The sequence below is a fragment of the Mizuhopecten yessoensis genome, unplaced genomic scaffold, assembly GCF_002113885.1.
Source record: "Mizuhopecten yessoensis strain PY_sf001 unplaced genomic scaffold, ASM211388v2 scaffold4631, whole genome shotgun sequence".
Taxonomy (NCBI): Eukaryota; Metazoa; Mollusca; class Bivalvia; order Pectinida; family Pectinidae; genus Mizuhopecten; species Mizuhopecten yessoensis.
The window spans coordinates 1,473,556-1,491,283 of NW_018405643.1; the positions used below are offsets into that span (position 1 = coordinate 1,473,556).

Sequence of the window (17,728 nt, forward strand, 5' to 3'; positions counted from 1 at the left end):
CTGTAGAACCACATCTAATGTTACTACTGGTATATTGTTTTACTGTGTAGAACAGGATCTCACGTTACTACAGGGATTTTGTTACTTTGTAGAACTACATTTGACGTTACTATATCATTATTTTGATACTCTGTTGACCCTCATCTGATGTTACTACTTGTATATTTTGTTACTACATTGANAGGATCTCACGTTACTACAGGTATTTTGTTACTTTGTAGATTTAAATTTGATGTTACTATATTATTATTTTGTTACTCTGTAGAACCGCATCTGATGTTACTACTAGTATATTTTGTTACTACATTTTACAGGATATCACCTTACTACAGGTATTTTGTTACTTTGTAGAACTATATTTGACGTTACTTCTGTCACATTTTTACTTTGTAAGACTACATCAGCTGAACTGTCTGTCTTGACACTTTTTCTATTACAGTGGGAACTATTTTAGAATGCTTTGTATTGCATAACATCCTTGAATCCATCAGATTTAGTGTGACCATACACAATCCAATGGTCCTCACACGTCTGTCCTCCAGTGTAGAATCCAACAGTTTATAACACTCCCATGCTAGGGGCACTAACTGACAACCCCTGCCTTAGTGGGACGTCCATCTCCCGTCTACGTTAGGGGGACTATTCTAACATCCTCTGCCCTGGGACGTCTTCTTTGCTGAGTTTCCTGTCTTTGCTGCATCAATGAGGTAAAAAGTGACTGATTTAGTAATTCATAAATAAATCATGGCCATATCTTACATGACCTTGACAATCTGACTGAACTCGGACCTCGGTGTAAATTCATTCCATATTTTGCAAATATTTGTGATTTTCTTTCTATTAATAATCGGTTTTATTTTTACCATGACTTTGTTGCTACTTTGACTTCATATAAACTAGCCTTACAAATGGTCACAAATACATTGTTAGATTGATGAGCAGCATGCATTATCAAAAACATTGCAGAATTGATTGAATTGTGTAATCAGATCTGTGTGGCTATCTAGGAAGTGCTGTATCATAAACCAGTCATGATCACCAATAGGGAAATCATTATCACAGATATGCCAGGTCACTTAATCACCGAAATTTTCGTTCAGGAAAAACAAATTAAAATCTCTGAAAAAAAATGTGAAATTTTTATGTCTTACATAATTTTTTTTTTAACTCTGGTGGTGGTGTAAAAACAAGCATGATATTGTGGAACATTTAAATACATTTTAATGACATTACATAAGAATTTAATGCGGTGACAAAGTGAATCTGTTGTTTACATCAATAAACAATACATCCAGTCGGGGACTGGTGACGTGTATATCTCACTACCGTGACCATGGTGTTTCACCATACCTCATGCAAGCATGCAATGTTATCCCTTGACAAATCGTTCTCACACACAATGGAACTCTTTGTACGATGATCGTTGAATCACGCATGCACTTTATGGGAACATAATGCATAATGGTTTGTATAGATGTCACCAATGCTTAAATATTGCAAAAAGCTTCTTAATAACTTTTAAGAACTTCAGGTGAAATGATGAAACATTTACAAAATTTGAAACAGTTTCTGTGCGTATGAAATCAACAGATTCTTTTTTTTCAATCTGAAATCATCCAAAAAAACAATCTTATGAAATTTGAATGGAAAATAGCATACATATGTAGAAACAAACACTTTACATTAAATACAACATTGCATCGATCAAAATTGATCTAGTATTAATGCGATTAAACATTTAAAACCATCAAGCATCAATTCGAATATATCTCAACAAATATATCTCAACAAGTTCAGACCTGTGTAAAAGACACAAACCTCAAACTGTTCTGAAATATCAAATTAAAACTTTTTTTTATTGAATGACAATTCTATCACAGAAAGAAAGCACATACATTATAATGTAATGGACGGAACCTCGACTTGTAACAATGATAACAGACCAACATCCTTACATCAGGAGGTCTGGGAAAGTGGGTTTGTAATTCTTAACTCCAAGGTATAACAAAACGCTTAAAATTTGAACTAAAGTTTTCCATTCCTAACCCTTACATTTAAATGTTTTCAAAACGTTTTCCTTTTTCTTACAATGTTTTTATGGTGACATTTCTGAGAGATAAATCACTGCTTTAGTTTTATTTCATACAAAATCAATTAATGTTGTTGTAAATAATTTTCATAACTTTGCAAAAAAAAAACTGGAGGTGATATAAGTATGTATGGGGCTGGTGGCATTGGGTTTAGAATACGAAGATAGCTTGTTGTACTGAGGTGCAGACAGAGTGCCTCGAACCTGAACACGGCGTTGCGTTTTCTTTGAGCGTTTGTGCAGCAGTTTACTGTCAGTGTCACTATGGCCATTGGTCAAGCCCCCTGTGACCTCCCCGTTAAGGTCCTCAAAAGAGAGCTTTGATTCCTTCTGTTTCTTGCCACTCAGTAGACCCTTGGCTTGTGCTCGGGCAAGAACGTCCTTGGCAGCTTCCTTAGCATCTTCAGGCTGAATTATACAGAAAATAGTTCAATTTTACAATAAATGTTTCCATTTAACAATACAAAAAATCTGCTCTCATCAATCATTAAAAACAAATGTTTGGATAATAAGTATCTTAAAATAGTAATCAGCTCTTAAATAGTACTAAATAGTACCTATAGAACATATGGCTCAAATTTAATTTAAACAAAATTCTAGATGACTTGTTTCTGTTCAATTAATGCTTCGTTTCCTTAAGATGTGGGAATTGTGTTGCATTAAGTACAACACAATTGGAGTTTACTGTAGAAATATTTTTTCCTCAGTCAACCAAGAAGATATTCCACTGTTCAAAAAAAATAAAAAAATCTTATGATTCTTATTTTCTCAATCAGAGTTGGAATCTGTAAACCTTTATGACCATAACACTTCCCTTTCACATACTGACCTCTCGAGTTATCACAGTTACAAAACATCCACTGGTCTTATCTGTGGGGAAGAACTTGATGTACTTCCCATGTATCCCCATCTTGTTTTCAATTGCGTCCCCTGTAAAGGGAAGGACAGGGGGGACCACTCTGTATGGGAAGGACCTCTTCTGTACCATGTTGATGTATTCTATAGATTTAGTCACCACATTCTCATTCTCCACCTCGTGTACCGACCGCGTCATGTAGACCACAGCCTGTGCCTTGTTAACTGAACAACAAACAACAAATAATCTTAGAAATAAAATCTATCAGGACATCATAAGATTTTTAAGGTAGAGATTTAAATGCATCCTTTTCTGCAAGTCATGCTTTAGATCAAATTACATTTTATGGTGTTTGAGGATTATACTGACTTTCATGGTGTGTTAGAGATTTCACTGACAACCATCTCATGGTGTGTTAGAGATTTCACTGACAACCATCTCATGGTGAGTTAGAGATTTCACTGACACCCATCTCATGGTGTGTTGGAGATGTCACTGACACCCATCTCATGGTGTGTTAGGGATTACACTGACTCCCATCTCATGGTGTGTTAGAGATTACACTGACACCCATCTCATGGTGTGTTAGAAATTACACTGACACCCATCTCATGGTGTGTTAGAGATAATGTATACACTGACACCCATCTCATGGTGTGTTAGAGATTACACTGACACCCATCTCATGGTGTGTTAGAGATTACACATACACCCATCTCATGGTGTTTTAGAGATTACACTGACACCCATCTCATGGTGTGTTAGAGATTTCACTGACACCCATCTCATGGTGTGTAAGAGATTTCACTGACACCCATCTCATGGTGTGTAAGAGATTACACTGACATCCATCTCATGGTGTGTTAGAGATTTCACTGACACCCATCTCATGGTGTGTTAGAGATTACACTGACACCCATCTCATGGTGTATTAGAGATTTCACTGACACCCATCTCATGGTGTGTTAGATATTTCACTGACACCCATCTCATGGCGAGTTTGAGATACTGACTCACATTTCATAACATGTTTGAGATGATGTTTTGAGTTAACTGTACCAACATGACATGTTTAAGGATGTATAGAGACTTACATTTCATGGCGTGTTTGAGGAGTTCATTATGCTGACCGGCCAGTTCTCCCAGTTTAGTCTCGTCTGTTTCCCCCACAGACAGATCCTTCAGGATTTTCATGTCTGTCAACATTTATATATATACCACATTATAAAGATACCAACTCATTTTTCCAATAGTGGCATAAGTGTGTTACATTAATATCACACAAAAATACAAAGCAAATCAACCCTTTCACCCCTATGTAACTTAAGTGGACTCTACCATGCATTGATATGGATGTGTCCATTATGGTCTACAGTGGTGAAAGGATTAAACTTTATAATTTTACAACAACTTTTATGACCTTGATGGTAGCATGTCACTGGGGGTTTTAATGTGGGAGGAAACTGGAAATTACAGAGAGAAAACCAACATACGTGGTCATCTCCTATCAGGGAATCAAATCCCAGTCATCCTGGTGAAATGCAAATGCCCTATTCACTTCGCCACCCAACCATCCAACATAATACAGACATATAATATATTCTAACAATGTTATGGTAGGTGGTGGTAAACAAATGTTGATTTGTTACCTAAATGGCTTTGACAAACAACAAAATAAAAAGAAAATCCATATTTTTTACATATCCAGTGAAAAAATGTCACCAGTAATTTACAGCAAAAACAATGACAATATTAATGAAGAAAAGAAAAATCATGCCAATTAATTAAGTTATTTGACTGTTAAAGTATATTGTAATATTTACCTTCGCCCTCATTAACGATGAAATCGATAGGGTTAGTGATTCCAGATTTACTGCAGTCGGCTGTTATCAGGATGACCTTGACGTTTTTAAACCGTGTGTCGTCAGGTTCCACACCGAGGAATGGCTCAGTCAGCATCTTCACACCTGAAACAATCAATGTAAATGGTAGTTAGAGTTATATCTGTTTTACTTGGGACTCTTCAGTCACTGTTTACAACTTTATCTGTTTATAATACTAGTAACACCTGTAACAGTCATACTTGCCAACTTTTTGAAATTTCCATGGGGGAGATTACGCATGCTCAGAATTAGTACACTCTAGGGGAAAAACTACACTTTTAAATGGCATCTTTCGTGCTGTTCATTCATATGAAATCATTAGATGTTTGAATATAGGAATAGCTATATATTATAAGCAAATTCACTGGTTGCAAATGCTCAATTTTAGAGTCCAAAATTGGGAGAGTTGGCAAGTATATAAACAGTACACTTGCAGGTAATGGGCAGCTGTTGTGATCTAGGGTCATTTGTCATATTCAAACAATATAGGTTGACTCACTTACACAAACTTTTTAATAAAGGTTATGAAAAACAGAAATTTGGGAATCTTTAAGATGCTCTTTAAAATTGTACACTATTCATTGATTATAACTCCTCCATCCTGTGAAATGTGTCCTAACGTACCGCCCAATCTTTTAATGTTATCAGCTTTAAAACATTCTATTTCCAACTGATCTTTTTCTTTATCATGTCGCATTGACTTTGATTTCCTTTTCCCTGTCTATTTTTATTACTGAACATATTACCTACTGGAAATAAAAAGGTATATCTGGTTGCAAAGACCCAGTTACGTTTTTAACGAAATGGGTTACTTGGCAGTTTTCCAACAATAACATCCTGTTACCTCAATCTTACGCAGCAGTAAAGGAAACATTACTGTTTAATGACCTCTACACAATGACACGGCCAGACTGACCAACCAGAATGACCTTAGTCAGTTTGAAACTGTTCAATAATGACCTCATGCATTTCGGTGGCCAATCGTGCGAATTCACTTTCAAGTAGATCGAACTCCACCCAGGAAAAAATGTGTTCTGTTACACAGGTGTGTCACGTTATTGAGATTTAACGGTCAAAGACCTGACTTAAATACTGATCGAAGTCGGAAAGTGAAAGATGTTTGACACTCTTTGATGGCTAGGCGTGTAATAGCGGTGTCCTGGATGTCTTTGATGTTTGTAGTACAGGGTTATTATATTCTAACACTACACCCCTGAATGGCCTCTATCATTGTAATGTCTGTAGGAATAATTAAATATACATCATTATTCAACTTAGAACAGAAAGCACAAAAAAACACCCTGTTCAGCCCTTGTTTCGGTTTGTTGAAATTCACCCTACCAGTATTACACTTCCATTTTAATTTACGAAAGTTGACCCGTTTCATTTGGCCTAAGGCCTGTCAGCCTAACCTTAAAGCAAAGACACCTCATAATTACATACACTTTACAACTTTCAATGAAAAATGAAAAACTTGCATCTATTAATATAGCAAATGGTTCACAAAAGTAGATCTCTGTACCTAAATTATACAAATACTGTTACTGGTTCACATCTTTTTAAGCTTCACAGCAACTTATTTTTCCCTAAATCTTGAAACATGAGATTACCTATCTATGATGTGTGTCATCCCAACTAAATCACACGTTAATTCAAGACAAGACTATTGGGATAAAAGATCAGATAATGTCCCAAACTTCTTCAGTCTCCCTACTTTGGATGGAGACTCTAAAGATGTCATCCTCAATTTGAAAAACATCTTGCATTTTGTTCTAAGCCAATTGATGAATTGCGAAGAACAGCAGGAACTGTGGCATTTTATGAAAAAGTTTTGCCTAAAGCAGTCATTGTAAGTACTTCTTGGGCATTTTTGGATTCTGCCATCTGATTTCTCCCCTTGAAAAATTGGAAAGGTTAGAAAGTGTGATGTCTCATCATTTTTGACGTAACCAATTTATCAGACATAGAAGATCCCGGATGGGCATGACACAGGTATGTCCACAACCAATTAACATCAGCAGGGTAAATCATGTTAGGACCATTACCCAGGACAACAACCCCTATATACAACCCAACATTTCACATATCTCCGCAACCGATTGATAGAACATCCATTAATGTAACCGCCTCACCAGACAGCTAAAGGTATATAAACCCCAGTTATATCGTCTGTCTATAGGACTTGAAAGGACTCCCTCTTCAGTAATAGGAAAAAGTTAAGTAGCTTTGACATTTCAAACAGCGATCCATGTAAGAATTTGAACTTCCAAATAATCAATGAAGGATTTAAAGTCTGAAGTCAATTTCCTTGCATAGACCATCGCATAATAGCGATATCCTTACTACAAAGGGCAAACAGAGTGCGATCAATATCGTTTTTGAGCCCTTTGACATGGATAATTTCACCTAAAAATAACATGCTACACACAGAGTATAGAATTCTTCGTCAACAATACATCATTTGTTAAGGAAATGTAAAATTACATGTGAAAGGTCCGGAATGTGTTTTTGATAAGCCTGTTTTTATGGGATACGGAACCTATGACGTAAATGAGTATTGTATATAAACACAAGTGCCCGATCGCGCGAGTAGGTTTCTGCCTGATATGTTTCAGTTGTTATAAATTCTTCAGCCAGAATATAAATCATCACTATTGAGGAAATGATTTTTCCATGATCGTGAGTTATAATCTACAGCCTCTTTACGTCAACAGAAAAAGCACTGTTCAGCATTTTTATGTGTATTGATTTGAACCAAAGTTGGTAAAAAGTTATAAAATAGCTGGCTCCTAATTTAGAGACACTTCTGTTAAAGAAGTTTATTACCATGAAACAATTTCAGGAAGCTGACAGAATGTGTTTTGTTCCTGTCTATACATATAAAATGAACCTGGACCCTAATACAAGACAATAGATAGCCAATCTGAGCCCCACTGATCCCTGAGCCCCTATATCTCTCCTTAACTAGACTTCAAGTGGCAATTCAACTCTTAATATAATCGCCACTTGATGCTCAACCACTGCCAACTCAAACAACTTATCCTCCATCTTTCTTATGTAACCACAAGGAATCGGAATTAGGGTAAAAGATTAATTACCTTAAACAGATTTTGAATCACTGGGTAATAGATTAGCAATTACATTTTGTAATGTAAACATAACCGGATGAGAACGGAACTAAGATCGTGTTTAACATGGTTGAATTTTGAAATACCCTGCTACCTGGAATACCCGTCCAGGAGTGTTTGACTCGCAGAAGATGGTACTAACAAGAGTACCATTGGAGGATCTCGACTGCCAAAAGAGGGATTAATTGACGGCAAAATAAAGGACAGACTGGACCATAGTCTGAAGGAAGAATAAATACTCTATAACCACGATATTGAAAAACACATAAGACCTGAAAGCATTCATATCCCCCAGCTACAGTCTAGAGAGATGCATTGTGTAATCATTTTGATATCATATTTAATAGAGTGACAACACAATATATATACAAGATTCCATCGACACCAGACATCTTCCAACACAGTAATGCTGTATTACCTAACAGTTGATTGCCACAGAGGAATTTACAGGCCTACCTATATAGCAAGTGCAAGAGCAATCCAAACACTTGTTCTAGACTTCACTTAGTTGTCAAAGATTGGAGAAGATCAAATATTTGTACTTGGACATTTAAGTGAATACCAAGCAGACATGACCGGCCACCTGTTGTATAGACCCTATATAGGCAGTAGGTAATTCTGGTCCGGTTGGTTTGCTTACAACACCTGTTTATACATCTTCTAACTGTTTTGCTACCAAACATGTATCAAACACTGTGAGTTTAGAAGATTTAGAACATACAGGTGTGGTATAGTTTATGATGCTCCTTCGTTTAGTTTATTGAATTCGTAACTGTTGGATGGAGCTCTGTTTGAATACCCTTGTGATATCCACATCCGATTCCTGTACCAGACAGACCACAGACTACTGTAGAATCATTTATTTTCGTGGGGTTAAAATTTCGTGGTTTTCATATACTTGTCTGTTTCAAGAACATTATATTTCGCTGATTTCTGATTTTCCTCTATATCTATATCATACCAAATTGATGTTTTTGTGGGGATTTAATTTCGTGGATTTTTGTTATCCACGAAATAAACTAAATTTATGTCCAACGAAAATTTATGATTTTACAGTATTGGCTGTAGGATATTGGATTTCCGTGCCAGATAATCAACATTTTTATTCCACTTTTTCAAATAATTAAGTTAAGAGGTATATTTATATATATTGGTCCTATATGCTCTAAAGCAAATTTAGCCGCTTCTTCTGAACTTTGTTTTAGCTAAATATTATGTCAGATTTATATAATGAAATCAATTTCTTATAAATAATGGGACTGCATTAAAGGAACTTTGTAACAATATGCATTGCATTGCTATTACCAGCTGTTTTGTTAAAACTTCCTAGTATTTCAGGACAAAGAGTTGGCTTTTTGTGGACCACTAGGGTAGTTAAGTTCATATATACAGTTAAAGAAAATCAATTTCATGCCAATAGAATCTTAAATGAGCTGCTTGTTTGCATCTTAATGTTTAAGTAAGTAAGTAGCCGTACTACGAGCCATAAATCAACAACACATTGAGACTGTCTCAAGCTGAGCTTAAACTTATCAGGCCACACTAGCTATATGAAACTTACTTGGAGTTCATCTCAAGATGAGCTTACTTAACAGGCCGTTATAACAAACACTTGGATTTTGTCTCAAGCAGAACTTTAACTTAGTATTGGGGTGTTAATAAACATTGTTCATATATCACAAACACTCATAGGAGGACAGCAAGGACTACACAAAGGACGTCGTTCCGTAGACCGATGTAGCTGTGACAGCCTGTCCGCATCTAAGGAGCTGTCCGACCTGAGAGCATGACCTGGATGGGCAGAACATTTGGATCTCCAAGGGCCTGGTAAGCAGCAACTTACCCCTCTCACGTCGACTTAACACCAACTTTGTCAGTGAAGGGTAGACGTAAAACACCTCAACCAACCAACCGACCATCACAAACAATAGGAGTTTACCTCGATCTGAACGATTACTTTAATTTGCAGTCTGTTTCAAGCTGAATTTAAAACTCATGATTATAAAGTCATGTCCAATATAGAATTTTGCTCAAACTCATCTTCAGCTTAAGTCAAAGCATTGGCGATTGGGCCTTGTATTTAGGAATATTTACCTTTGATGCCAAGTTTCTCCATGTTCTTTTGAAATTGTGACGATGATGACTTGTTACCAAATGCCCAAATATGGCCAGAGCCAGCTTGCATGAGGCTAGACAGATGGGCAGTGGTCATCCCAGACCCGATGTTGACATGTATGACATCACTATCGTCCCCTATAAGGTACTTCACCGAGTGCGGAGCTACACTACTGGACTTATCCTGAAAAACACAGAAAATATTATACTTTGGTGAAAATAGTACATATATTAAAATATCAAACAGAAAATGTGATATAATAAACAATAAGCTAGCTAGGTCAATATAATGATTATGACAGAAGACTGCAAATTATATTCTCTGATCTCATGATGCAATAAGCATGATCTTTAACTCATTCACCCCTGAAGACACATCTGAACTCTTCCAATTCAAAGGTTGGAACAGTTCATTATACAGTTTCAGGGGTGATTGAGTAAATAAATATGTTCTCCTACAGAGTTGAGCTCAAACTGTACAACTCAATACCAAGCAGCCAACTATATTACTACCTCTTGTAAAAAAAGGATCAAATTACCTAAAGCACAGAGGACCTAATAACACACCATTTGTCATCGGTGGATAATGATGGATCTGTAATTTGCAATGTGTATTTTCTTACCTGCAGAACGACCTTGCCAGCCATGACAAGGTCATGTTGGAGAAGGTACTCGCGTTTGTCTGGGGGGAACTGGAACACATCGCTACACATAGAATCTACACAGAACTTCTCCCCTTCCACACAGTCATCAGAACCCACCAGTGTGAACCCCTCGTCCTTAAACAGCTCCATTGCTTCCGATACACTGTAAACAGGGAAAAAACAACAAATATGAAATAAACAGCACAACAAACTGTAAACAGGGAAAAAACAACAAAAAGGTGACCAGGTAAACAAACTTATACATATTATAATTACCCACCAAAATAATGCTAGAAAATGGAGGCAGTATAATGATGTTTCACTCTACACTAGACGGGTTATTTAGCAAATCTTCACTTTTAAAAATATACATTTATTTCAATATTTTTTCATGTGACATATAATTGTTTTCTTGAATCTATGTAAACTTCTATAAAGATATAACAAAGAATTTATAAGAAAGCATGGCCCAGTAAGAATATGTTGATATAACCACAATAATTAGTTTACTATGAAGAGCTAAATTGATAATCTGAAAGCAAATTTGCTCTTGCATCATTTATCTTGTCTCAGTCTATCACTCAGACTAACCAAAAATTTAGACAGGACAACTCAAACTGCTATGTCCGGGGCCATGCCTCCCACTATATGTCAAGTTGCGATAGTCAGCCTAGCTAGCTAATGATGTAGGAATTGGTGCCTCGTGTGTATTGTCAGCAGAACAACTGGGGGGAGTGTATGGAATTTTCATTTATTAAAATATGATGTATCAATGTCTATGATAAGAAAATGCCAAATATCACAGTTTTAATTAATGATGGCGGTTTACAGTTTCGTCTCTAGAGTACTATAGGTCAGTTTAATTTTGAAAATTTCTACCTAGTCCAACCTATATCTAAACAGTTATATTAAACATTTTTGCTAGCCCCAACATAACATCAACTAGGCCAAGGCGCTGGGCTAGTGGTATGGTACACCCCTGCAATGATGTCAGGTCAAATATAGAAGCTGTTAGGGAATTGAAATTTTCCCACATCAATATTCAAAATGAATGCTTTCTTGAAGAGAGAATTTGACAGAAAAGTGCTGTTTCATACTTATATGTGAAAGAGACGAATGAATTCACAACTCATGAGCTAGAAGCTTAAGTAAAACCCTCGGCAATCCTCGGGTATTAACACTACTGTACATATAACCCTGCTGGCTTCACACAAACATATGAATGAAAGCTGAAATTTCTTTNCCTCCCCCCAAGATGCTGTTTCTTCTTCTAGCTAATATTGTGTTTTCAGAAAGATATACAATGACCTTGACAAAACAGCCGATTTTCATGTTAGAGACGTTGTACACAGCCTAGTAATCAATGTGATTACATAACACCTGTGGATCGTAAACAAACGTAACACTGTGCAGACTAAGGTCGTCACCTCACCAGCTCAATATCAGTTTTACCCCAATCTCTCCACTGTAATAAAACCAAATTAAAATGCCATTCAAGTAATAAATATCTAGTTGGATTCCTATCTGGCTTATGCAGCCTGTTGTGACTTCAATAAACAAGGTTTATTGGATTTTAATCTACAAAGTGTGATTTACCGATGGCCCTAATATCCAGCAACAGTTTATCAGCAGTCACTTTGTCAAAGCATTAGCAGCTTTAAACTTCAAAAATATGTAGAAACCATAACTTCCTTTACTTGACAGAACTTTTAAATGTTTGCACGAGAACCAGTTCCGACCTAAACCGTAACTGTTTGACGACTAAGTGGGTGATAGTGTGCAGACAAAATATTAAAGTTCCTTACAACTTCTTATTAGTACATTCATTTGTATCGAATCAAGTTGAGGAGTCTGGGAACACAAGATGCCAGTTCATCGATGATGATCCAGGAAAGACAATAGGGTTATGTTGAGGTTACATGCCGAAGTTCCAGGCCAGAATCAATAAGAAAGCATGTTATATCTCTCCACCCTCATAATTAAACACTCCATTATTTATTTACTGACCCAGTCGAGGAGTCCTAAGGATGACCCTAGGTATAGACTTGTACAGGTATAGACTTATACAGGTATATACATACAGGTGATGGCGAGTCCTACAGATGACCCTATAGTTACAGACACATAGACCCACAGGTGGTTACTTGTATATGGTAGACCATGGTTATAGATTAACAGGTAATTCCTTTTATAATTGGTAGGATAAGGTGACAGTACCCAAATCGGATCTCCAAACCATCATTTTATTCATTCATTGAAAATTCTTGGGATGAATTATATTCATTTCTTACAAAAAAATTAGCACCCGGGGCTCACGTGAAATATTTTTAGAACACTCTGAAGTCACCTATCAGCGGTTCCGGTTTTTGCAAATGTCAGGACCCAAATGGGATCAAGGCTTGAATTTTGCAGTATCTTACACTTCAAATGAATATTTATTTGCCAGCATATTAACATTTTATGATAATTACCTTTGGAATTTATATGAAAACAAGTATTTCTTTAGGGTGAATTGTTTCCTTATAGTCCAAAACAGAATGCATTTATTAGTCGTCGCACGTGACATTTTCTAAAAACGTAAACAAAACACTGACTTTGGAGTTTGTATTACGTTTTCTGGTGCTATTTGAACTTAAAAACTAATCATCTGTAGACAAAAAATATAAAATTGAGTCCACAGCAAGCAAACAAGTAGTCCTGGGTTTGATTCCTTAACCAGTCCTAGCAGAAGTTGGTTGCACCCACAGAACAACAATCTCCAGGTTCAAGAAAAGACTTAAAAGACAAGGATTTTTCCTGCTTAGAGGCTATAACTTATAAGCCTTGTGTAAGTCTGAATTTGGATTAGTATTGTTTATATTTGTTTTGGTTACTTGTTTCTATGTTTACTGGTGTACAAATTGTATATCTGTCTGTTTAACCAATAACATATTGCACCACTGCATTCTTCTTACTTATGCATGCTTTAAGTGTTCCAATATGTCATACGTCTAAATCAAGATTGCTGAACAGGCAACAAAATACTGTTGTCAAGATCAGCGACTCGGTATTGTCACATTTAAGCAGTCAGAAACATTGATAATTGATCGTCCTTTTCATGCTATTGATATTTTCGGACACTAAATAAATGCCAGTATAAATCTCAGCTGCCCTCCTCTAATAACAACCTGTGACCAGGAAACCTGTTCTGTTGTCAAGATTACGTGTTTGTTTTATTCTCCCCAAACAACAGTTAGGGTCCCACTGCCAAGTGCTTTTTCAATATTTATGGCTGGGTTTTTTCTTCTGCTTTTAACATATTGACATAGGCGATTGACAGCTACAGTTACCAAGAAAGTCAATCTGCTCCTCCAATCAGATGTTTACACATGAAGAAATGCTGATGGCCAGGGATTTATGACCCTGATCCAGGTGTACAGGTGTTGGATAATACAAGTGTTGTAATTTTTGTCTTACATGCACTGGTTGTAAGCTCTTCATGACATTTTTTCCTGAAATTATGGTACCAATATATACTCTGACAATATAGTGCTGTCTATACATTGGAATTATAAGACCTCCATGTGTTCGTTCAGTCGACAAGTCTACTCTCGTACATCATCACCTCGGCCTACAGACGGTCCACATCAGCCTGATATTTATGGTTCTGACTTTCTGTACTGTGTGAACACCGACAGATGAAATCTCTTGACTCCATCATTGCTCTCCAAAGGGCTTAAGCTGTTAAAGCCTTGTTATGACGTTGGTAACAATATCTAAAGGACACATCTGTTAGGATATTTCCAGAACTGCACTTGTTGACCACACAGAGACAAAGGCTCAGGAAGGAATTCAAATATCATTGATATCGAAACATTTGCTTTCTATTGAACAATTTATGTTTGTTTTCAATTAAACAAAGAAACAATGTATCGGCAAAAGGTGTGCTTTATTTGTTCATACAATATTTAAGCACGCTATAGTTACACAAAGGTATGTAGGAATGGGTACTTTTGTATCGATGTGGTAATACACTTCAATGAATAAATGACGCGTGTCTTTTTTAAAATTAAGCTTTAAATTTGTTAAGTAGGTTTTCCTGCATTTTAATGAATTGGTTTATTATTGAAAAGTGTAAACCTTTTTTTCAATATAAAGGAAACATACACAAATTCAAATTATGATGGTCACAAACACAAAATTGTTTGGGATTTAAACTTCTAACAACGGCTAAAGTTACATGAAGATGGGTTCCCAGAGAGACTATCAAAGAGGAGGGGATCGCGGAGTGAGAAAGGATTAATAGAATCTTCCCCTATCTTGAGGGTGTGACAGAGAAATCTCCAACCCGAGGGGTGATGTTTTTTAGTTGTCTAACCCAAGGCTCTGAGGCTGTCTTCCCCTAGGGGGTGAAACACTTATCTTTCCCAGTAAAAACGGGAGACAGTGACACCTGTAAAGGGTGTGAGAAACACATCCCAAGTGTTGCAATGAGACCAGATCAATTCTGATTCCTTCAGTGTCCCCTAAACAGAGCTAGGACACGAAGAAAACCCTAGGTGACTATTAGCAGGGCCCACCTGCAGAATATTACAATTACACGCAGTGGATATAGTAGGCCTATATCTGCATGGTTTTCCCGAACCTGCAGAGGATACAAAGACAAAAATCTCAGGCCCTCTCTTCCTTGTTAGTGTGTTGATGCTACCTCTTCCTTGTTAGTGTGTTGATGCTACAAGTCTGAAGTGACATCAGGATATTAATTCCAGCCAAAACTTTCCACATAACTTACAGAAGGTCGCTGGAGAATGATACCAACATCATTCATTTCCGAAGAACGTTCATGGACCCGCTGGGATTTAGAATTAGAATAGGACCATTTGAATTTTGAACCTGAGATACATGTCAGTATGTTCTAGCTAGCTGACCACTAGATCAATGGACTGACAGTTCTATACCTGAGTTAGTATGTTTGTACATTGTGCATATATGAAATGTTATGTATATACCTTAGCTTGTTCTGGTTGACCCAGAGATACATTGGCATCTGTGAGCGGATTTCCTCCTTGGACCTGACCAGGTCTGGCAGTAGGTGCTCTATTGAGGGTGCGGAAGCTTTGATCCTATGTCTGGCAAAGCAGGCATTGAGCTTGATCTTGCACTCGGCGATAGCTTCCTCGACCTGTTGAGCCACTGGGTCAAGGTCCTCCCCCAAGGAGGGGCTTCTTTGCTGGAACTTGCGTCCCTGGTAGTCACACAGGACCACCATGACGAGGCCCATATCTTCCACATGCTACAAAAAAATATCGGAATCACATTTAATGATTTTCTAATAGTTATGGAAAAGATCTTTTTTTTTGTTTTTGATCCCGATATATACAAATCTTGTGATAATTTCCCCGGCAGACTTTTAATAATCATCAAAGAATGCTGTGTTTTAAACTTGAAATGTTCTGTCACCATCTTTAATTACTCTACATCAACACAACACCACACTCATTAACAACAAGCTTTTTACTGCTGGGTCCACAGGGACAGCTACTATACTTTATCAAACACATTTTATGTGATGTTCTATTACACCTATCATTAAACAAATGAAAGGTGCGTTCAGGTTGATATATCATTCTGCTATTTGTCAGACCTTTTTGAAAATCTTCAGGCTCCATTTTTTCACTGTAAATCTGCATGCATTTATTATGAATGAGCTCTACAATATGTATGAGATGAATTAAAGGTATCTGTCTATATTTTATACAAATTTGCAACTTCAAAATAAAATGAATGCCAGGAAAACACAGATGGTATAACCTGATAAAAAACATTTTGACGTCATAGTTTTCTGTACATTTATATATGTAAGTTCGTATTTTTTTCCCATTCTGAACTTGACACCTAATTAGCAAACAATAATAATAGTAAAATGACGTCAGCACCAAAGTTTTGAAATGGAAAATTCAGAACAGCAAAGCATTTAGTTCAAGAACGTATACAGAATCTGCCATTACTGTTCTATTAAGTACAGTTCATGCAGCAACAGGGAGTTTGACATAACAGTTTAGTCATGAAAAAATTACCGAATCAAACCACAGGTGCTTGACACATAAAACATTTATGTTTATTTACTATATACTTTTGTTTTACTATAATTCATAGTATACATGTACACACGTATATTTACTGTATGTCCTGAGTACCGTCTGTGAAATGAAAGGCTTAAATAGCTAATTTTAGTGTAATGTCTCGAAAAGTGAAGGAAAAATCATTGGTCGTGTTGTTAACCTATGGTTTTGTATCAAACGGAGCAAAGAATTTCAAGAGACCCACAAGACAACAATTTTCTTGGTAATATATTCTTATGTTTAACGTAATTTATCACTTGCTTCAGGGATCGTCTAATGCTATAACTCAGAAATATAGTCCAGGAATTCGCTAATTACCATCAGAAAAGGTTTGCAAGGCAAAAAATCACGTAATTAACTAAATTTATTATGCCCTTTTCTTGAGAGAACTTTTCTCTTGTGTTGTCTGAGAGGTACGTGTAGTTCCCTGGTTTAGCTAGCGTTACTCTCCAGGGAACAATACTATAGAACGGTTCCCCTGGAAAAAAGCATTTTATAACAGATTAATGAAGCTGTTTGGAAATTAGATACTAACCCTTTCACCCCTATGTAACTTTAGTAGACTCTACCATGCATTGATCTGGATGAGTCCATTATGGTCTACAGTGGTGAAAGGGCTAAGGTAATTATATTTGTTCCTAAAAATTAGTTGCTACTGAATGATTCACTTCGTATTGATGCATGCATGAACATTTCTGATGGAGGTCAAAGCCATTCATGAGGCAATCAAGTTTGCCGACATGCAAATGTAAGCATGAAGGTCGGAGAGCCATATACCTGTGCACCAAACTTAAGTCTACCCATATACATGTAAACATCACGATACACATGTAAATATCACGTCAAACATTGACCCACTATAACCTGCCACCATTTGTAGCAAAATGAAGTCAATCCTGGTAACATTACCAC

At 36.6% G+C, this 17,728-nt stretch overlaps 1 protein-coding gene across 1 annotated transcript in view; it reads right to left on the minus strand.

Annotated features, from left to right (window-relative positions):
* Window positions 1-2,176: 2,176 nt before the first annotated feature.
* Window positions 2,177-17,728, minus strand: part of LOC110449555 (putative methyltransferase NSUN7) — a 43,280-nt gene continuing 27,728 nt past the window's right edge. The window contains exons 4-10 of the mRNA XM_021496503.1: window positions 15,704-15,987; window positions 10,695-10,878; window positions 10,051-10,255; window positions 4,769-4,912; window positions 4,040-4,141; window positions 2,919-3,169; window positions 2,177-2,497 (exon numbers count right to left, since the gene is read on the minus strand). Of these exons, the coding sequence (XP_021352178.1) occupies window positions 2,177-2,497; window positions 2,919-3,169; window positions 4,040-4,141; window positions 4,769-4,912; window positions 10,051-10,255; window positions 10,695-10,878; window positions 15,704-15,987 (1,491 nt within the window). The remainder of the gene's footprint in view (window positions 2,498-2,918; window positions 3,170-4,039; window positions 4,142-4,768; window positions 4,913-10,050; window positions 10,256-10,694; window positions 10,879-15,703; window positions 15,988-17,728) is intronic.